General features: G+C 32.3%; 1 protein-coding gene across 1 annotated transcript; it reads right to left on the bottom strand.

The window, feature by feature from the left end:
- Positions 1-149: 149 nt before the first annotated feature.
- Positions 150-21,456, bottom strand: LOC109544640. The gene is made up of 3 exons (XM_019914950.2): positions 20,897-21,456; positions 4,514-4,716; positions 150-1,058 (listed from the first exon to the last, which is right to left on the bottom strand). Exons 1-3 carry the CDS (start codon positions 21,018-21,020, stop codon positions 474-476), a joined length of 912 nt encoding a protein of 303 aa, XP_019770509.2. The 5' UTR covers positions 21,021-21,456; the 3' UTR covers positions 150-473.
- Between the last annotated feature and the right edge of the window lie 1,734 nt (positions 21,457-23,190).

The raw sequence follows: 23,190 nt of genomic DNA, 5'->3' as shown, positions 1-23,190 counted from the left end.
CCTTTCTCTTCTCCGCCGACTTTTCCAGCTCAGAAAATGTTGGAAAAATGAAAAAGGTGCAAACAAGCAATTGAAAACGCAAATATTACAAACATAAATGTCTCCCAATGCACCTTTTCCACTAGCAAAATATCAATAAACTCCTCAAAAATGCTACTAAACAATTCATATAATAAAATAAAATGTTTTGCAAAACAAATTTTATGTCCATACAATAGCTATCTTAAAATACCTAATATCACATACTATAGTCTTATATAAAAACAAAATCATAAAATAAAATAAATAACATTTCAAGTATATGTTATTAATATTGGATGTATTTAAATAATATTTTAAACTATTAACTGAATACTCATTGGGACATCCTTTAAAGCTTAATGCCACAAAGTTAAGTATTCTAATGACTAAAGTTAGAGATATTAAAATGTATCACACTTAAGGTAAACTGTTTAACATTTCTCCAATCGAACTCATGCATGTTTTAGTTCATCTCCAGTTCCCTTCTTTTCAAAGTATTTGCAAATTTCCCTTACAGCTATTTGGGTATTCAAGCTACTCAAATCATGGCAAGATTTAGCTCTCTTGGTGGTCGATTTTTGCGGCTTCAAAGAAACATCTTCCGAGCTGCGCACTTTTCTTCCCATCTTACACAAGGACTCGAACAAGAACAGCTTTTCCTTTACTGGCACATAAGTTTCAACGTTCTGGCATTTCTTCAGCAATGATTCAACCACCTCTTCAGGATCATTCGGTCGCACTTCTGAGCTATTATTCTTCGAAATTGCTTTGGCAACATTTCCCGTTTTCAACGGGAATTTCTCACAGCAGCCTGGAACAAGTCGCGTTTCTTCATCGACTCTCTGGTTGTTCTCAGAATCTCTTTGCAGGATGACGTTGTTGTCGTTGAGGTCTTTGGCACACTTCCTTTCTATCCTGCTCCAACATTTGGCCAAAGTGAGGATATCCAGGTATTTGATCGCGTCCAGAGGAGTTTGGCGGATCAGTTCGATAGCCAGAGTTTTCACCCATCTGTCGAAGGAGGTTTCATCGGCCATCTACAACAGAAAAACAGTGCTTTAGGCTTAAAAAATGCTTGCAAAAACTTAATTTTTAATGAACGTTTGTAGTTTTTTCCCACAGTTTTGCACACATGTATGTACAAACTATACAAACAATTAATCTGTGTTATTAAAGTACTCAGTAATTAACAAAAAATGGTTCAAATTTTTTTTATGGTTTGTCGGGGTTTGAACAAAACATTATTAAAATTTCATTTCAAGCTTGTATCCTTGACCTCACTTGAAACATTGCAAACTTTCCAACACTCCATAATTTTCCAAGAGTGAAACTCTTTCGGGAGTTTACATTTCGTTGAAAGGGAGGAAGTTAGCAATAAAGTTGATAGTAAAATTTGCTGTTTTCATGTAGTTCGGAATAAGTTGCCTGATAAATTCCAGAAGTGTTTGAATATGAAATCACCAAGAAAAGAAACACGTTTTCTGCAACTTTTCCGGATTATTGCCTTTTCCGAATCTATAGGTATGTATAGTGTGTAGTTAACAGCAGAGGGATGGCTGAAGAAATGCAAAACATCTTGTAACCAGATAAATAAAAAATTAATTTAGCTGCAGGATTTGATAAATTTTCCATAGAAACACAAATTTAATGCACACAATCCGGTATTATAAACGAATTTCAGTTCTGAATGAATGATTTTAACTCAGTTTTTAACACGACATTTAAAGCAAATAAACACCCATCGTATGAATCATATCAATTTAATTCAATCAAACTAATATTTCAACTTTGCATAATTCATTAAGCTCGTATGGCCTGGATGTGAGTGCAAGACAAGAAATGCAAATGCTACATGTTGCATCAACATTCTTGCGGAACTTTGACAAAAAAAACATTTCATGTTTAACATCTGGACCACTTCGTGAGCGTTGGCTTTTCATTGACGCAAGTACGGCAAAAAAACGATAAAAAATGGTTACATATTTTAAAGACATGTTGCGTATGAGACAGAAGCAAACAAAAAACTGTTTAATTTAATATCGGTTTCCTTCGTATAATAGTGGCAATACGAGAATAAAAGTAGAAAGCCTTTAAAAAATTAGAACTAATTATTTAAAAAAGTTTAAATGCTCAATCTCATAAACCTCAGAAAGGGGAAATAAGACGTAATATCCAGCATGGCCTGTGCTTTGGCAATTTTATCCTCTATCGAAAGTGGCATTTTGATAAAAATCGCCACCCATTAATCTTCATATAAATTGTCGCTGAAAAATTGCGACAATAAACCGGCAATTGTTGTAGCGAAACTTATAGAAGGTTGTTAGTATTTCGCAAAGTATGCCGTCGTCCTACGACATTAATGGTTTTGTAATTGCAAGGACATTTCATGTATTGTTTTATTTATAAGGAATTGAATGGAAGAAATAAGATGTAGAAGATGAACATAGACCCAATAACTAATACGCATTACATGCTAATCAATTGGTGGGCAATTATTAAAAACAATTTCATGTTAATTGTCTGATTGTGGGATTTTTCTTTCAGGTCAGTTTCAATGCGAGTTAAATGAATTAAATTGTGTGCATTTGACCGATCGAAAAACCGAGTGACCTTTAGTTTTTGCAGAGGAAAATGCGAATGGATGTGGTTTAGTTGAAATATTTGCCAGTTATTTCCAGTCAAATCGACTAATGAATGCGTTTTTGCAAATTACTGCAATTTTTACGCAGCAAAATTCAGGATTTAGTGGACCGTTTTGCACCTAAAACTGACAATTATTTCACATAATTTTTGGCTAAATTTGTCCACATTAATGCTGCTTTAGTCGTAATTTTACAAAAGGTTAGTGAAAGTTTAGACATTATTATTATGTAAAGGTGCTAGATTTAGTGGGCATAATTGTCGCTTTTTAGTAGTAAACGATAAATATTTCTTTTTAATGAAAATACTGACAATGTCGTCCAAATTGTTTTTCTCTCGATAAAAATGGCCCAAAAAGAAAAATCTAAATAATCTGATTCATCAAAGGAATTAGGCTTTTCGGTTTCTGGTAAAAACTGAAAAGTTTTTCGTGTTTTTTGCCGTAGAAAATTTTTTTTATTGACGTTTCATAAACACTAGTGACTTGCATCTTCAGATGGGACGAAAGCACGAAGAGCACGAAAAACTGACCAAATTTTAAATATGGCTAAGTTAAATTATTTGCTTAAAATTTATTGATTTGATTAAAAACCTACAATTTTTGTTCATCTGAATTAATTCCCTTATTTTCTGGCAAAAGTGATCCAATTTCGGGCGCAATTTCCACTCTGGGTGTGGAAAGTTATGTTTTCTGGTTCTACGGATATTTGCATTATTTTCCAACTATTGTACTAGTAAACGCTAGTTTTAAGTCAAAATATTTAAAAAAGGGTAAACACAAATGTTTTTACCGAAAACTTCAATTTATAATGTAAATATCTACACCCGACTGCAATGGTTTACGATTTTTCAACTTCAAATAACTAATAAATCATTTCTAGTCCAAATAATTTCCACTTTTGCTTCTAATGCTGCAAATAACGGTTTGGATCAATATGTTTCAGTTATTCAGTGAAAATTAAAATGGCAATTAAGGGAGTTTTGTTCATATAACTTTAATGTTTCAATGTAATAATTTTGAAGTGTTGCTCCTAAAACTGGTCGAATAATTGACTTGGGATTAGGAAGAACAATTGGTTTTTTAGGTTCTCAGCTTAAATGTTTCATCCATGGAAATTCCAGTGTTTTTCGATAAGAAATCCATTTTACTACGATTTAAAATGGGTAGTTTTTAAATGCAGGAAATGCATTTTACCTGAAGAAAATAATAAACAAAGTAATTTAAAAACCGATCTTTGCAAAATGTTTGGACATTTTGGGAAGAACGCAATATATATTATAAAAGGAATGCACAGTGAAGATACAACTTAGTTGTTTATTATTAATATAAAATTTAGTTTAACGTTTTATCAATTGCAAAATAAAGAATGTGCAAAATCACTAATTTTATACGCCGACTAAAGAGTGAGAATGGAGAACTAACAATAAAAATGAAAATGTTTCAATTGGAAAGCATAAAGTGCTAAATAATTCATTGCTCAAAGGGAACAACGTTCTGATTAATAGCAAACTTTATGTCTTACGACAATGAAAATGTGTTATATAAATACTGCTATAAAAACTATATAAATAGTAAAAATATGAGTTTTGTAAATTGCACACTAAAAATTGTAAATTGTTAACAAAGTGTGCTCAAATGCTTTAAACTGCAGAAGTAAAATTGAGTAAGAAAATAGCAAAAACCAATATTTTATCCATCAGAAGTCATCATCATTTAATTAACTATTATTTAAGCCTTTTGGTTGCTCTCTCATATTAAAATACTAAAAAATGAGTGAAAAACTCATAAAATTTCCAAGTATGTTTGTTCTTACAATGACTTCTTTCTTGCTTGCGGAATAGTTAGGCTTACCTGTAGCGTTAAGACAATATTTTGGCCACGACAGATCGACAAACTATGAATAGTGGATCCAGCTTGAAGACTCAGATTTCTCAGCGGTATCCTTAAAGGAAGATCGGTTTTCTGAGCCGATGAGACCAACAATTGGCCGGATTTAACTTGCACTCTTCGGGAATACCAGAGTCGTTCTGTGGGATACTTGACGAGCAAATTGGCTGAAAAGTTAAAGATCAGGAAGTCAAAAAATAATTCCGTATTACGAAAACGACGCTATATTCGTGACTGATGTTATTCAACGTACGAAGAAATGTATGTTAAGTGGATGCACTAAAATAAGTAATTTGGTTGTTTATGTTGCGGTTCAGACTAGGATAAAATGCACGCTTTCCGATCCAACTGCATTGTTCAAGCAAGGAAGGAAAGTGAAACAATTTTCAGATTTTTACTATTAGGCTCATAAACTCCTACCGCAAATGCATGAATACCATTATTACTTAGTTGCAATGAAACTATAGAAATTATTAATTTTCGATTGTCGAATACTGTAATTGCGCTTATGCGAAAAGCGAATGTATTATTTCGTATTTTATTGTAATTTATGGGTGCCTGTACAACGGATTATTTGCAATGTTGAGTGAGGTTTCTTCATGTGGCCATTAGGTAACAGAAGTGATTTTAATTATTAATTGGTTTCGGAAATGTTGCTAACTAAATTATTTTTATTAATAGCTACGTTCAATATTGGCAATGAAAAAAAACCAGCTCAAGACACATGAACACGAATATTAGTTTGTTACGCTTTCGCTTAATACATGCTTTATTTGCGTAGTTTATGTAGAAATGCAATTATTTGTAATTAAATCGGATAATGTTAACGCCCAATTAAACTAGGACAATTTTGAAATTAACGTTTTGAAGAAAGCAATATTTTATCTAGTTAATTAGTGGCTTTTTCAACAGCACACAAGTTTTGTAGTTGGTTTTCTTTCCAAAATTATTGCCTCAAATTAAATTGTTTACCTTCTGTTGCACATTTTTCAATATTTTATCAAACAAAAATGAAACGCTTCAAAACGGAAAAATTCCTGTAAATTTCACTCTCTGCTTAAGAAATTCTCACCACAAATCCGCTCTTCAAATTCCAAGACAATGTAACAAAAAAACTACCAATATGAAAATTATTATTTGCCTAGGACTGCACGAAGCAACAAAAGAAACTATAATTACCTAACCGTCCGTAAATGCACAAAGAACCCCATGTTGTCTGGCGGCTATTAAAAAGGTCCTTTTATTATACCCAACCCCTGAGGCTCAAGTTTAAAAAGTTTTTTCCCGTTTTGGACCGGGATTTGACCTCTTTAGGGTGTCGCATGTGTAGACTTCCAGTTTCTTTTCTCACCATATCGAATATATGCATGCACATTAATGTATGTTTAGCTGATTGGGAAAATAATCGCGGTTATGAATAATTATCGCAAAACTGTTATTAAGAAGATAAACATACTGAAGTCGTATGTTTAAACGACTTATCAAAATTCCCGTTAGTTCAGTACTAGAAACCGTTTAACGGATTTTTCTATGTATTAATTAATGTTATCAATATTGCAATAGAAAATGAAATAATCACAATAAATGTTGACAACAACCATTTTAGTATTGTTAAATGGATGATGGGCTTTTAAGGATAAACTATGATTGATTGAGTATGTTTTGATCGAAATTATTCAATAAAAACCTTTAAAGCAACTAGTGGAAAATCGGTTTTTCATCAATTTTCGCCTTAAAGAGGGTTTACGTTTAACATTTGCGATTATCAATTTATGTAGAAAGTCATTAAATGATCAAATAAGATAGTGTTATCTAACTGAAACAATGACGAATTTCTCTTTAAATAATTCATTAAAAACCAGCGATAACTGAAATTTTGTTCCGCATTTTTCTGTAGACACACGCGATGCATATTTTTTTGCGTTCTTTTCAGATGTTGAAAAATGGCCGTTCTTCATAGACCCAATTACAAAACATTTTGAAAAGCCGTTCTTCGAAGAACATAATTTTATCTTTTCACGCGTAACATAAAATCAAACAGTTTCGTAATATTAATAGTGAAAAATCGCTTTGATTCCACTACCCAGCTTGTTTATGCAAGCAGTTTTGTAACATCTACAAGGAAGGCAATGATCTTGCCCTACTCTTACACGGAAAATAATTTTCCAAGAAACCGTTTCACTTCTGCTAGATTTTCCATATTAACAGAGGAAACGCGCATTGAACTTTCTGGGCTTTGTTTGCCCGGTAAGTAATATTCCATTAAATATAAATACATAAAATAACCTTGTGTGCATATCTAATGGGACGGTTTCATCATACAGCAAAAGAAAACGTTCATTGAACAAGAGGGAAAATTCCAATTAAGTACCAATAGTCAGATATCATTTTTGGTACGACTGGGAAGCGTTACTAATTAATTATAATTTAACTTCTTGTTCAATAAACAGTTTAATTGAAAATTTATTCATAATCTAAGGGCATAAAGCTGGGAATATTTTGAGGAAAGCTGGAAAGATTCAAGGGAGTTTTTAATGCATAAAATTCCAAAATTATACAGTGGTTTGGTTATTAAGTCTATTTAAAAAATATATTTATAACGTTATTTTAAGTTTACTTTCAGGATTTAGTAGAATTTGTGAACCCTGTGGAAGATTTTCAATGCGTTTAGTCAAAACATGAAGAAATTTTAAAGCCATATTTTATGAAGGAAAGGGTTTATTTTAGTGAGAGCAATTCGTGTTGATTATCTGGAACATCCACTTGGTATTAGTTCCAACTTTCAAAAAATGGCGCTTAAAACATAATTTTTAAATAATTATTTGCTTCTTCTTGTATTTAGCATTCTTCACATATTTCTGTTAATTAAGATTCCTAATAAATTATAACTTAATTCTTGAGTAACTCAGTACTTGAGTACAAGAAACAATTTTTGTTTTCTTGAAGCTCTGTGTAATTAATGGTTAATTACTTAATTGTAATTGTAGTGTACACGTAATTATAATTGCAATAACGGGAGAAAACACAGGATTTTTTGTTTATCTCATGAGCCACGCAGATTTTTTAATCGTCCAGTTTTTGAGATCGTTTCATATTTTTTCTGCTTCACAAACTCAATCAATCCAGTTTAAATCATTAAGTGCTATTTTAAATCAGTAACTAATTATTGCAATTGTTGATGTTGCATGTTTGCATGCGCGAGAGAAACGCTTGAAAAATTCGCGTTTTAAACTAGTTAAATGTTTTTTCAAGTAACTGTTGCACTGGAAGAAAGTACTGAAACTACTCGAATTTCCGTTCTGAAAATTCGTCCTTAATTTCCTTTACCCGGTAATTTTTCATTCAGCATGCTATTAAGAATTATGAATTATTTCCAACTGATTTCTACTTTTGCGCATCAGTTGCAATGAATCCAGAACGTTTTAAATTAGTTGCTTAATTTGGCAAAAATTTGCAACAGAGTTAAATGTATTTACACAAATTACACACACACACTCTAAAAATCTTCCAATTGATTAAAATTATGCAAAAAGACGCAACTTTCCTGACAAATTTGAGAAACTGGTCAAGAAAGTGGCATTATTGCGACCTTGTTTCTAAATTAATTGCTTCGCCCATTTGAGTGATAATTGTGATGTTAAATTACCATATCTGTTTCAACATGTCGAATTGTTAATTATTACTTCAAGAAAAAACTGCAAATCATTATTTTTTGAACATTTGCTAAAGAAAGCGGACAATATTTAGAGGGTTATTAATCAACTTCTATATTTAAACATTGAACTGTATGAATTATGTTGGACTTTAAAATTTCAATTAATAACGGAAGAAATGGTCATAAACTTGAAATAAATTGCTGGCTCGGAACCAAACTGTTTCTCCGATAAATTCAGTTATAACTTTGGAAACAAAATTGCCAAAAATATATTCGATTTAACTCAACAACCACTAATTAATATTAAAACACAATTTAGCATGTTCCTGGTTTTTTTCACAGCTGCTTGAAACAATTGATTTATTTTGTGCGGACATTTACATGTTTCCTTACATGACACGCGGTTAATGAAAAACAATAGAGATGAGAACGTTCACATCTTTGTTAAAATCATCAAGAACAAACCTTGAAATTACTAATAATTTTTTAAGTAAAATACTACCTGTTTGGCAGTTCCTTGTTGGAATTACAGTATTTTTACGTTCACTTGAACCAGGCTTGCGACAAAGGCATTGCAGAACGAAATAATTGAATAATAACGAAAAAAATCAAGGTTATTTCACGCATTTATTGGCTATTCTTAAAATTATTGTTCTTGCATTCGAATCGGTTTAGACAAGTAGGTTACTATACTATATACGTTAGGAATGGGAATTTACTGGAGTTTCGTGCTGATTAATCATCGGCAGTTAAAGTTCATTCAAACACTAATAGACTCTTAATAAAAGCATTTTATTTGAAGAAGCCTATAGGTAAAATAAAGTCTTGGTGAAAGTTGTGTTCTTCTTCGACTGACCAGCGTTTTTCAAATGTCCTATAAAGGCGCCAAATCAATTGTCTCTTGATTGCTTAAAAGTGTCTGCCAGCCCCAACATGGTCAGTTTCGATCAATTCGGTAGCGATTGTCCTTTTTTCAGATAAATGACTATTTGACTTCCTTCCGATGAAATCTGCAGCCAGGTGCCACAGCTATTCATAAAAGCTGAATCATCAGAATGCCGCTTTTAGTGGCTAAATATTTCGACTGGCGACTTTGGCCGCTAGATAAAAATTGGCGTTTACTCGGTCGACTATCGTTGTTTGTCCAAGTTCTTTGCACTATCTTTCTACTCAACAGCTAGACGACCACCGGTCCAGCTAACTGCCAGTTTATCTAAACACTTAGATATCAATTATCAAGAAATTGGGAATTCTAAGTTGAGTACCTTAGTTTTGGATTTTTTTTATTTTGAAAGTTTGTAATCCATTCGCCATTCAATAAGGTTTTCACGCAAAAGAAGCTGCGTATGAAAACACTTCCCTGTTTCGGATATGCCTAAAGATGCTCATGAGTTTCTAAATGTTTGCTCCTATCTCTTTAGAGGTTAAAAATTTGCAGACAAACCTACTTGGGAAACTTGAGTGTTCTTTCGAAAAGTTCTTAGAGATAACTAAAATATTTTAACCGTTTGTGAGATACACGCTATTGAGCTTTGGCGGGGTTTAAAAATTTACATTTTTCCTTCTAACTTTTTAAAGGTTGGGAATTTCTTCTAGAACCTAATTAGGAAATGACAGTTCCCGAGTCGCTCTATAGAAAAGGTGATTATGATTATTCCGATAGTTTTAATCGCTTGTTTCGATGGTTTTAAACATTTCGGAGATTTTTTCCAATTTTTAATTCCTTGAAGGGGCGATGCCCTATTTAGATTTGTATTCTTTTTCCACCAAAATGTTGAATACTATCAAAATTTCCTTCTTGATACATTTCACATTTGAAATCGCCAATTCTTAGTGATAATTCAAATATTTTCAGCATTTTCTCAGTTATAAGCTTTTGAACTTTGGCGGGATTAAACCGTTTGCATTTTTCCTTCTAACTTTTTAAAGGTTAACAATTCCTGATACAACCTTAAGAGGAAATGACAGCTCCCGAATCGCTCTACAAAAAAAGTTTTGATGATTATTTAGATAGTTTTAATCGTATACGCTCTTGAACCATATCGGCTCTTAAGAATTGGACACTTTTACTCCTATCTATTTAAAGGTTAGGACATTTTCACAGAAAACCTTTTTTAGAACTTTTAGAAACTCACTTTTTTATAGAAAAGAAAAAATCTTTTTAATAGAAAAGGTTCTAATTATGAGTTAAATAGTTTTAGTCGTTTGCGAGATGCTCTTCAACTTTGTTGACCCGGAAATTTTTACTTCTCTCTATTCTYTGGAGGTTAGAAATTTCTGAAACCACCTCATCAGTGAAAGGAAGAGAGGTAGAGGTYGAGCTTTCGGAAAGCAGTTAGTTGATTTAATATTTTCAAAATTTCCGAGATWTTTTCCAACTTTAAATGTCGGKATTTTCGGCGGTTYAAAAACTTTTGCATTTTGCCTTCTAACTTCCTAAAAGTTAGGAATTTCTGCTGCAACCTACTTAGAAAATGAGCCCCGAATCGCTCTACAGAAAARTTCTAATGATTATTGACACATTTGTAGGCATTCTCCAGATATACGCTCTGGRAAATTGGACAATTTTACTTATTTAAAAGTTAGGAACTTCTATCAAATTMTTMTGCTCAACATGCGTTTATTTTTGTTATAATCCAAGTAAATCTCCTTTGATATAATCCAAGWAAATGAAAAACCTTGAAAAAACTGTTAAATTGAAATTTCAGGGTTAGATAAAACTACGAAAAATGTAAATATTGCTTTAGTAGTAAAAAATCTCGGAAACAAATATTTGATCCTGATTCTTAGAGCTTGAAATTCTGCAACTGATAAAAATCGAAAAGTAAGTTTTCAGATGCTTTAAATTTTTTTAGGAAGTTTTCTGTTCATACAGCCTCTGTAGGAGCCTGGACACAAACTCGTGTTATTTTACCCATTCTTAACATTACCTAAATATTGATTTTGGCCTTCACTAAGCCCTTGTACGATTTGTGCATCTTACGGCTTCCGCCTTATTGCAGCCACATGTTTATGTCCATTTCATTCAGTTTTGCACATTAACATTACACAGGGAGGTTGAGTGAAAACGTTGAGTGAAAACGTTGAGCGAATTTTTATTTTTAGCTTTTACGGGATTCTCAATAATTTTTATCGATATGAGTGGAATTTTATTATCACTGATCTATTAAAACAGTGATTATTCATTTTAAACAGAGGCGTACTTTTGTTTAAACAAACTGTGACAAGTTAAAACTGGTGTGTTTTTCACCACCTTTCAGTTTTTGCATTATTATCCGAAAATAGTACATTTTTCCTGTTTATTAATTGCAATTTTAGAAAGCAATTTGACAAAATTTTAAGAATAACCGACTATTTTTTATCGAAATTTTCGTCATTCAAAATGCCACTACTTCTAACGCAAACATCTACGTTTATAATTATCTCCACCTGACTGGAATGGTGATAATCTAAATTAAAACAGAAACAGTATGCAAAAATACCACGATAAATTAGCGACACTCCAATAAAATTCTATTGCTCAATCAGCACTCAAATTCAAGGAAATCCACAAATTTTCCACTTTTGAAAGTGTAAAAACAGTTATTTTGTATGCTGATATGTTATGTGTATTTAACACTTAACAGCTCCAATTATCAGCTGTGTTGGTTTAATAATCACGTTATATTTTGCGGTCAAAATAATTTACGCAAATATTTGTCTAAGTAATCTAATCCAATGGGTTAGTTTGACTGAGTTGTTCTAGAAAAATTATGTTTTCAGTCTAGTTTTCAGGCCGCAAATGAGTCAAAAGTAGGCAATCAATCTGTTCAAAGGTCCGGAAGTGTGCTTGCAAAATGTTTGCTTAATCTAAAATATGCCAGATTAAAGCTTTGTTGATTTTAAACTATAATGAAAAGCTTTGTTATAAGACTTTGCAGATTTAAGTAGCTTATAAGAGACAACAAGCAAATATTTGCTTGGCGTGCAATAAACATTCTAAAAGAATGACCAAAAATATAAACCTCCACGAAAACCTGGAGAATCTCAGCTCTGAACAGTTAACTGGCTGCTTTCATTGCAAATATCTGCACAAATTTCGCTGACTGGCCTTTTTGACGATTAAATTGCTTTCGCGGGTTTAGAAAAAAATGCCTTTTGTTTAAAACAAGCTCACCAGTTAGTAATTGCTTTTGCATTTACTTTATCAAAGTCAACCAAAGAAAAAATGAACCCTCGAAGATTAAATTATGGTCATTACGAGAACAAACGTCTCATTGTCTGGAACTACTTCAGAAGCGGGATCAAATTATAATCAACTGCTTTTATCAAATGTCTGGCCAAGTTGTTTATACCCATAATAGGGGTCTTCAATGCATTGGTACTGTTGAAGGCGGTAAAGTACTTTAGCGTAGCAGTTACGTTAGCCGATTAATGTAAAGTGTGGCACATTTTAACGGGATATTAAAAATCCATTACGTAGTAAGACACATAACTGACTTATTCAAGTAGGTTATTGTCTCATATGGTTCCTAACCGGATAAATTGGATAATTTTAGTGGGTTCCATAGCATTTTTAAGGTACGAGAAAGTTGGTTTTTGTACTTGCTCTAAATACCCTGTATTGGCTGTAGTACCAATGAATTGTTTGCTAAGGATAATTATTACAGTTTCATTAAAGACATTCCAATGGAGGATTAATTCAAACATCTGCTCTGCTTGATTTAGATTCGATATTGCATAATTGATGGCAAATATGGCTTCAGAAGTGAATGTTAGCGGCAGTTTACAAATGTTCATTTTCGCGAAGCTTAAATTGCCCAAAAATGCAAAAGTTTGCTATGAAAAATGAAAAAATATGAGTTATTTTATCTGATATTAGTGAAGAAAATGGAATATAGCGGCATAATCAAAAGTTACATTTTAAATTGTTGTGAATTTTTAAGTCGGATACTCTACAAAGATATCGATTTTTAGTTTCTCAAAAATATCATACAAATTTTCATTTTATCTGCAATTTTTATTTAATACTTTTATTGCCATTTCTAGTAGTTTCTCTAGTCACAGTACCTCATCATTAATTCATCACTGTCAATCTGTTAATCTTATTACCCAAGTTTTGTTTTTTCTTCATAATTTTAATTTTTCCAAATTTTTGACGCTTTAAACCAAAGTAACTAATATAAAGCTTGTCATTTAAGAACGTTACTGCAGATTTAGTAGATAAAACTCGAAATTCAGAAACGCAACAAATTCTAGATCCACCAATGCGTATATTCCATGTACGCAAAACATTTCTTGAATCGGTTCTGCTGGCAGAGTTTGCGATTTAATTTAGTCTTTAAATTTGTTTAGTTCTGACCATAACCAGAAAAAAATCACTACTATTCAAGGACTCAAAAAAATGACTCAAAAGGACAAATGACTCAAAAGATGGTTAAATGGTAACTTTACTAATTATTTTACTTGATTATGCGAGAAAAGTGCAAGTTCCATTTTTTGCCTTATGTGCTAAATTATTTTTTTGTAACAAAACAATTTATTTTATAGCATAAATCTTCACATTTTTTCATATCTTTAATTTTGACTAACCCAAAACTTAACAAGCACTGAGCAATTTACAATGAAATAGTTTAAATAAAATTAAATAAAAAATATACATATATTTAAAGTTGTTCAAAAAGGTTTCATGTTTTCAACTCGTTTTCACGTGAAAACAGTCTTCACAGTCGCTTCTACGTGAAAGTGAAAATTAGAGCTTGATTATAAATATACCCACCGTTTGTTAGGCAGATTTACAAATTAAATTGTGACTGAGTAACGGAAAAATTCAAAGCAAGTCAAAATACATTAAAAACCACTATTCTTCCTAACATAAGAAAAACATAGAACAAAATTTAATTTAAAACAACAGTCAACAAAAGAGCCTTTTTATTTTTTCGATTTCTATCAATAAATTGCTTTCAATAAATGAATTTCCATATCAATTCATTTATATAACTTTCGGTAAGTCTGTCTGTTACTTATCTTATATAAGTGGGAAAAGTATACATATTTAATTAACAATTCATTTCAGTTTGACCGAGGCTACGGCCGATTCCTATGGAATAATAATGGTTTGAATATAAATTCCATTTGCTTTAGAAGACAAATTATTGCTGCCGGTAAATTTGAATTTTATTCCTCTACGTTTTTTGAATAAATAATTCAAATACTGGCTTTTAACTGACGAAATTTGGTTTAATATGATAAACCAACGAGGGATAATTCGGCAGAGATTGGTTGGATAATATTTGATTTTTCAGATTTCCTAATCAGTTCGAGAAACTTTTTAGGAAAACTTGCCTTTTATTTACAGGGTGATTCAGGAGGAAATTAAACTTTTGGCCACCAAGATCACCAGATTTCAGAACACTAGATTTTTTTCTTTAAGGATTGATGAAGAATAGGTAGTTGTCATTATTAATATTAATGCAGCGTTTGTAATCTTTTGTTAGTAAATTTTTTGTTAGTCTTTTACTTAAAGCGATCAGCTTATTTTGCCCGCCTAGAAATGTCTTGAAACATATCTACTTCCTCCCTAATCGCCCGGTAGACCATTAACTAACAATTAAGGATTTTCGCATTTATTGTCGCTACATTTTAAGCTTTCAAATCCTTCAAATGCAAAGTTAATGTGATTTTCTAATAAATCGTCTCCCTGTATGATTCACTACAATTTCAAAAAAAAATTGCAGTTTTTTCAAGAAGAAATTTAACCAGCAGGCAATTCATAGCGGTGAAATAATGAGTAAGTTTCATTTATATTTGATGAACATGATCAATGTGAGCTTAACGTGGACTCAAATGACTACTAAACTAGACAATTTTATCAGTAGAAGCAAAACAGGAAGCTTTTAAATGTTAACAAATTCCCTTAAACCTTTAGCCTAAACGCCTAAAAAGGGCGAAACCCCATTTACAGGCGAAAATTTCTCTTCTCAAGCAAACGCATCACGAAAATAAAGCAAATAGTAACAGAATGAATGACTACAAGATCAGACTAATCAAAAAATATTACAACGCAAAATCTGCTCATATTCGCTCACAAGCGCTCTCTATTCTTTAAAGGCCAATTTGAAAAATAGAGTGCAGTGACACATTTTTGTCCACTTACTCAGTATAAAATGACTCTTTGTCATCAATAAGTGCACAACATGGATAACACCTTTCCTAGAATTAGCTGAAATATTAATCCTCTGATACTTGCAGTTGCAAAGTGCAGACGAAAAAACTTGCCATTTGCCTGGAATTATAAGAGCATTAGGATTTTTGGCGTAAAAAAGATGTCAGGGCCTGCAGAAGCAAAAAAACACGGGGTTTTTAGGTAATTTGCCGCTCTTGTGTATTTTCCATCCAATTAAATACAATTATTTTCAATACATAAATCGTAGCCACCAAGGTTAATATCAGACATTTGAATTATATAAATGCGGAATTGTGCCACCACATAATTTTACTTGGGGGCAGAGAGGAAAGAAATAATAATGTTCATTGTTGCAAGAGATGAGCAGCAAACAATGAATATTTACTTGTATTTTAATAATCCTGCTTAAGGATTGTTGTTTAACGCAGAAGCTTTCTTTCCGCCAAGGTTTTTCAGTTAACGACATTTAAGGAAAACGTTCAGTTTGTTCTTATTCTGCTTTGCTCATTCGATTTGTGTCGTTAATTTTCATTTATTGATTGCTGTAAGTACTTCAATTAACGCCTTCTTCGCGGTTAAAAATGTTCTTCGATAATTTCAAAGTGAGTCAGGTTTTAGTGCTTTTTGGGCTTTTAGGCTTAAAACTCATCAGATTCTATTTCCAAATGATTCAGATATTAGCTATTTATAAGTGAGTTGGATGAAGCTCACAGGCCTATTACAAAATTTAATTAGTTGCATAAAAAAACAATTGAAAGCTTCCAGATAATAATTAAGAATTATTTAATCACACTTTTAGTCCACTCTTCTGATGGAACTCATCGCGACTACTAATTATTACAAATGTTTATTAGGAAATTGTCTTACTTTCGTTGAAATCAGGCTGCGCTTCCTTCAACAACATCAAGAAAGAAAAAAAGAAACAAACATTTACCAACCAGTCGTCTTAAACTGGGTTAACTGCGTGTGAAGCAATAACAACAATTAAAATAATAAGGAGTTTCCATTAAAGTTGATTTATTTAAGAGGGTTTTATTGTTTTGTTATGAGCTTCGTCTCTTGAATGTATGTGTACCAGCAGGCCTACGATGGAAAACGAAACTTGTTGATTTGATTGGCTCGCCTGATCTAGAAATCTACATTGCAAATTACTGTACTTGTTGTAAAAGTGTTCTATTTATATTCGTGTTTGCATTTTTACTACAAGATGCATATTTCTACCGGGTTTTATTGCGCTTTTCGCCATTAAATTTGATCAACTATTAATTTTATGTCTTTCCACTCGCACTTTTTTGTGTGATGGTCTTTATTCTCTACAATCCTTCACTGGTGCATCACTAACTGCAGCACAGCAAAAAAAGTTACGTAGAAAAATGCCTGCAATGTTGGTATAACAAAAACAATATTAAGAAACACTCTATATATATATTCTATTGACTTCAACTGAATTTTCAAAAGAATTAAAAGATTTGCATCACGAATGCAATAAAGTGCATGCGTGATTTTTAATAAAATTGATTATGGTCAATGTTATACAGTTGATGTGCATTTTAGGCCAAAATTTTGTTTTCATTTTTTTATGATAAAAATATTAAATTAGATTCTGTTTTTGTTAACTTTATTGTACTGTTACAACTGCTTGAATTTTGTGATACAATCAACCCCTCATTTTAAACCGACCATTTATCAAGTCGCCAAAAATCAGGATTGACTGCGATTTCTATGAAACTTTCGGGAGTTTAAGTTTGAAATGTTTTCTACTGAATGTGCAAGTTTGAAGTTGTGATTTGCTCTAGGCTGGAAGTTAAGAGTTTTTATAGCCGATGTTGCAGTTGCACGAAAACATGCATTTTGAGCCCAACATTTACACACTCGGAAAAAATCAGAATTTAGTGCGATTTCTATGAAATTTTTCGGAGTTTAAGGTTCAAGTGTCTTCTATCGAACGTCATAACTTAAAGTTGTTATTTCATCTGGATCGGAAGTTGTTCATTTTCAAACCCGATGGTGCAGTTGTACGAAAACGTGTATTTGGAGCCCAACATTTATCGACCCCAGAAAAATCAGGTTTCAGCACAATTTGCATGAAATTTTCAGAAGTTTCAGGTTCAAATGTCTTCTACTGAATATACAAGTTCGAAGTTGCGATTTCTTCTCTATTAGAAGTTAAGAGTTTTTAGAGCCGATGTTGCAGTTGTACAAAAACGTGCATTTTGAGCCCAACATTTACCAACTGGTGAAAAATCAGAATTTAGTGCTATTTCTACGAAATTTCCAGGAGTTTCAGGTTCAAATGTCTTCTACTGAATATGCAAGTTTTAAGTTGCGATTTCTTCTGTATTAGATGTTAAGAGTTTTTAAGAGCCGATGTTGCAATCGTACGAAAACGTGCATTTTTAGCCCAAGATTTGCAAACTCGGTAAAATCAGAATTGAGTGCGATTTCTTTGAAATTTTCAGGAGTTTAAGGTTTAAGTGTCTTCTATCGAATGTCATAGTTTGAAGATGTTATTTCATCCGGGTTGGCAGTGGGAAATTTTTAAACCGGATGGGGCAGTTGAACGAAAACGTGCACTTTGAGCCGACCATTTATCGACTATAGAAAAATCAGGTTTCAGCGCTATTTGTATGAAATTTCCAGGAGTTTAAGGCTCAAATGTCTTCTACTGAATGTGTAAGTTTGAAGTTGCGATTTCTTCTGGATTGGAAGTTTGAAATTTTTAAACCCCATGATGCAGTTGCACGAAAACATGCATCATAGTGAGCCCAACATTTACCAACTCGGTAAAAATCAGGATTTGGTGCGATTTCTATGAAATATTTAGAAGAGTTAGGCTGGCTCAAGTGCGGATTATTGATTGTGAAAGTTTGAAGTTGCTATGCCCTAAAATAATTACAATTAAAAGAATTACAGAAGCCAATTATCATTCAAGAAGCTCATTCAACACACTATCTATGGTGGAGAAACCACCCGATAAAACCGTATGTATATAACAATTTTATTTATATTTTCTATGTGACTATTCTTCTCCAAATAAGTTTTTTCCTTAAACTGTTTAAGTTTCGCGTCGCTCTCATCCAATTCAGGAACGCGTAGTACAGAAAATAAAAATCAGTAAGCAGAGCTTAAAAACTTGCATGAACTAAGATCATTAATTGCTTTATTTAAGTTCCCAATTTTCCCATAAATCTTCTGGACAAACTTGTTTAAAACCCATGCTTAAACGCGAACTTAAAGCAAATAAGTGAAAATAAAACCCAGAAAAACAACAAATAAGCGAGCGACCAGGGCAAGAATTTCATATGGTGCGCTAAATATACTTAAAACGTGGAGAAAGGGAGGTTGGCGGCATATTTTAACAAAGAAATATACGGGAAAAAGTCATAATAAACACCAAAACGAAGCGGGAAAACATGTGCGATTCTGCTGAGGGCAAGAGTAAATAAATAATCCCGACGTCCGCTAAAAGTGTTTTATGTATCTTCTTTGTGTATTTTCAGCTTTATTTTTAACTTTACTATTTGTGAATTGGGTTGATTGCTGACGTTTTGCTATACCACTTTATGTTGTTCATTTACAAATGTGTTGAGCTGTTCCATTCTGGAAAATAAATATTTTTGAACGAGATTGTTTCCAATTAAGTCAGTACTTTTTAGAGAAAGTTTTTTCATTTAATAGCGTTGAGCGTAAAATTGACGAAACAAATTTTTATATCTGTCTTTAAATTTTTACATTTTTCTTTAACAGACAGTATTTAATTTTTTTGATTATTTGTTTTTCTGCTAGCTTTCAGAAGTAATTCAAGTTTTTTTACGGAATTAAGTCGATGGCCGACTAGATACTGGCTCTTCTCAAACTGCATTCGCTTTAATAGTTCTTAATGTGTTTACGCATTGCTTAGTTTTCTGACTTTAATCTGTTGAAAAAAATTATAATAATTTTCGCGCTTCTAGTTATTCTGCAGCATTAAATTATATTTATTTTAAACAAGCATACATTTTTCTTGGCTTCTGATCGACGACGCATTTAATTTGAGTTCAAAGTGGTACTAGCCAATGGCAGTTGATTTTTATAGTACATGGGCAATTACGATTTTTTTAATGTCTTTGAAATTGATTGATTCCACTTAACCGAAACCGGTTCAAGCGCAAGCTATTTTGCATACATTTTCAATGAATGTCTACACAGTTGTGGGGAAAATGACTCAAAACAAACAGGATTTTTTATATTATATAAAAAAATATTGAAAATGCACTATAAGATCAGTTAGAATATATTTGCTATTTCCAGTTGAGTTGCTAGAAAATGTTTCTGTAGTAGCGTAAATTATTCGCTTTACATACCGCAAAACCGATTTTCATCTCATCGGTAGATACATTCAAAAAAATGCATTTTAACGCTGAATTATTCAATTGGAATCAAGCAGTGAAATAATAGAAAACGAAAATACTTTTATCAAAATTGCCTCACGTCTGTATCCACTGTCGTCAATTATATGATTATATATGATTAATCGGGCTTAACTTCTGCGAAAAAAACGTTAGAAACGCGACAACGAAGATCTCATGAAAAAATTACATTTTGCACAATAATGAAGAAAGTAACAAATATTCCTAAAACAATTATTAAAATAGGAATAAATGTAACGTAGTTCTTGTTCGAAGCTTCAATAAATTGTTGTGAAAAGTGTTATTGCATAATAATAATTCTGAATTTTTATCGTTCCTTGAAACTTAGAGGAGTTCTTGTATTTGGAACATCAATTGATTTTGTTTATGACCGTATCAAAGCGAAAAAACCAACTAAACTCGAGGAACTAAAGAAAAAAGTAATTATTAACACGTATTTTCTTTTGCTGTTTTTCGAGCATAAAACGGCATTTTATATGGTCTGAATAGACATTTCATAAACAATAAGAGTCAAAACTGTAGAGATTCAAGTAGGTAATGACCGCGCCACCCTAACTGCTTTAATAATAATGTTTAAAGCACTTAAAATTATTGAAGTCTGATTGAACATTTACTAACTGAAAGTCCAAAAGTAGCTGATTTTTGAATAAAACCCTCAATTAGCATTCTTTTGATTGTTTGAGCACCAACAGTGTATGTTCAGTTCAGTTCTTAAAGAATACGCTAAAAATTCTCCTTGGCGCGAGTAAATACCAAAAATAATACTTTTAAATCCTCCTTGTTCTTCAAAGCAAAATTTCACTTGAAAGATTAAAAAACACGCTTGTTGAAGCGTGCTAATTTAGAACAATTACAAATAACAAGCACACTAAACACGATTCTTCAGTACGTCGAATAAATGAATGTAAAGTGCAGATACAAATGTTCTTTTCAAATGTAATGTTACTATTTGAACACCTTCAGCGCATCGTTTACCAACGTTAATTATAAGCAATAAACAAACCTGTTTCCTGTATACTTTTGTCACGTTTCTAATTGCGATAGTGGGCTAAAACTGCAATTTAAAGCTTTCATTTTTTCCTAAACCCCTACGTAGTTTTAATCCCCTTGCTACCTACCTGATAAACGAAGCTGCATACCATTCACCGTTGAACTCAAATAGGTCTTTCTTACTTCGGCTATAACTTTCGGAGGGATTCTATCTCGCACATCGAAGTCTCTATATGGAGTTGCAATCAACATTGTACTTTTCCAAATCGAAACAAAACCAGTTAAAACACTCGGCCTAAGTGAGTGAAAATTGAAAGGCTAATTAATCCTTTTTTGGGTTCCTTCAGCATTGTCTTTTTACAGAATTTTCACAAATTTTCACTGAACACAAGCTGTTGTTTTTACAGTTTCTACCACATTTCACTGGCACTTTACACCGAATTGAGCACAAGCATTAACCGAATTTTTCCAATCACTGTTATGCGCCGAAAACGTTTTTGAAATTGAATTTAAATAAGTACCATCAAGCGCGTCGTATATTAATCGGTACCTTAATAAGTACGCATTGTTTTCGCGTATCTCGGTCGTTCCTTAGTACACATCGATAGCATGAATGAAAGTTTCTAATGTGGAGCGAATGGTACTCGGGTACTACGTTATCAACGTCTGACAAGAGTGGGACATTCTTTTTGGCCTGAGGCTTCAGATCTTTTATTCCCCTCTTCTATTATTAACGGCAAGGGCTTCTATTATCTTGATAGTGTCCGGAGGACAGGGTTGGGAACGAAAAGGTTTGCTGGAAACTTGCATGGAATTATTGAAGAGAAAGATTTAGATATGAGGATCTTTCAAATTGGATCAATTCAAAGGATTATTTTTCAAACCGGATTTTTTACAGTTAATTTTGATGGCTTTAAAATCTATTATTTCTATGGCCTTGTGTATTTTAGTGCTCTTATCCGGCCCTGAAAAATTTTAATAGACACAGTTTCAAGTAAGAAATTAATCAAGAAAGAGTAACAAAAGCGACTTATTTTGTATTTTTGTTCCATCCTACGCAATTATTATTTAGCCTTTCTTTTTTTTAGGAAAAGAGCACAGTCATCCATTTCATTCATATAATCCATTTTGAATGACCGTAATTAAGCAATTTCTAAACATATTTAAATTCTAATTCAATTTTATACTTTTACTTTAAGATAGTTTTATTTCACTTCTATTTTTTATTGGCAAAATAAGTTAATCAATGGAACTAATTTTTTAGATTATAAAGTCGAATCACTGTTAAACCGTTTTAGTTAATTGAGGACTCAATCTGATTTAATTAAATTTCAGAATTCCCCGTTGCAAAAGAAAATTATTATTTTATTATTTGCGGAATTAATGATTAGAAAGACCAGAAGTAAAGCGTTTGAATAATTCATGGGACGAAAAGGTCAAATCTCTTTAAACTGTTAAAATTGGTTCGTGATTTGAAATCTGGTTTTTATTATGTATATTTATACAATCATAATTTCGGATCAAAAAATAACTTTTTAACCTCAGATCCGTTGCTGAAACGCTTGGGGCTTCAAGTTCAAAAACAGTGTCACCTAAAGGAATCATTTTTCAAAAATTACGCACTTCTGGGGGGGGGGAAATTCTGTTGAAAAGTCGGCAAGACTTACTTTAAACGTTTGCAGTTTCCAGTTCAAGAATAGCACTAAGTAAAGAGTAATTTTTTCAAGAATTACATGTTTAAATTGTGGAAAATCCTGTTGAAAAGTCGCCAAATTTTACTTTAAACGCTTGCGGTTTCCAGTTCAAGAATATCGTTAAGTTAAAGTCTCACTTTTTCAGAAATTACACGGTTAATTCGGGCAAAATTATTTTGAAAGCCGACAAATCTTTCTGTAAAAGTTTGCAGTTTGGAGTTCAATAGCGTTAAGTAAAAAATCTCACTTCACTTTTCAAAAATTACTTGGTTAAATCGTGGAAAATTCTGTTGAAAAGTCGACAAATCTTATATGTACTTTAAACTATTGCGATTCCAAGTTGAAGAATAGCGTTAAGTAAAAGTATCTTCTGCAAAAGTTACACTGTAAAACTGCAGAAAATTTGCTTAAAAACTGGAGAAATCTTACTTTAAATAAGCGTTAAATAAAAGTACCACTTTTGCAAAAATTTCACTCTTAATTTGTGAAAAGTACTATTTTCTTATTTTTTTAAATAACACGGTTAAATTGTGAAAAATTGATAACTCTTACTTTAAACGCTTGCGGTTTCCAGCAAAGACGGATCCAGGGGGGGTCATGGGGGTCATGACCCCCCCATTCAATTCTCTATCCAACGAAGCCAAAACGAATTCTGTGGCTCAAATGGTTCTTGAGAAACTTCGAAAAAAGCAGCGTCATGTTCAAGTGGATTTTGCAACTCAAAAAAA

This window comes from Dendroctonus ponderosae, unplaced genomic scaffold, assembly GCF_020466585.1.
Source record: "Dendroctonus ponderosae isolate FM_Combo_2020 unplaced genomic scaffold, Dpon_F_20191213v2 Dpon_F_20191213_2, whole genome shotgun sequence".
In the NCBI taxonomy this organism is placed as follows: Eukaryota; Metazoa; Arthropoda; class Insecta; order Coleoptera; family Curculionidae; genus Dendroctonus; species Dendroctonus ponderosae.
The sequence above is the reverse complement of the archived record's forward strand: the minus strand, read 5'-3'. Positions and strand labels throughout refer to the sequence as shown.

Excerpts from the sequence above, each read along its gene's own strand:
- LOC109544640 (XM_019914950.2), bottom strand. The coding sequence starts at position 21,020 with ATGTTGATTGCAACTCCATATAGAGACTTCGATGTGCGAGATAGAATC. Across the intron at positions 4,717-20,896 it reads TATGCAGCTTCGTTTATCAG|CCAATTTGCTCGTCAAGTAT; the intron begins GTAGGTAGCAAG and ends TTAACTTTTCAG. Across the intron at positions 1,059-4,513 it reads ATATTGTCTTAACGCTACAG|ATGGCCGATGAAACCTCCTT; the intron begins GTAAGCCTAACT and ends TTTCTGTTGTAG.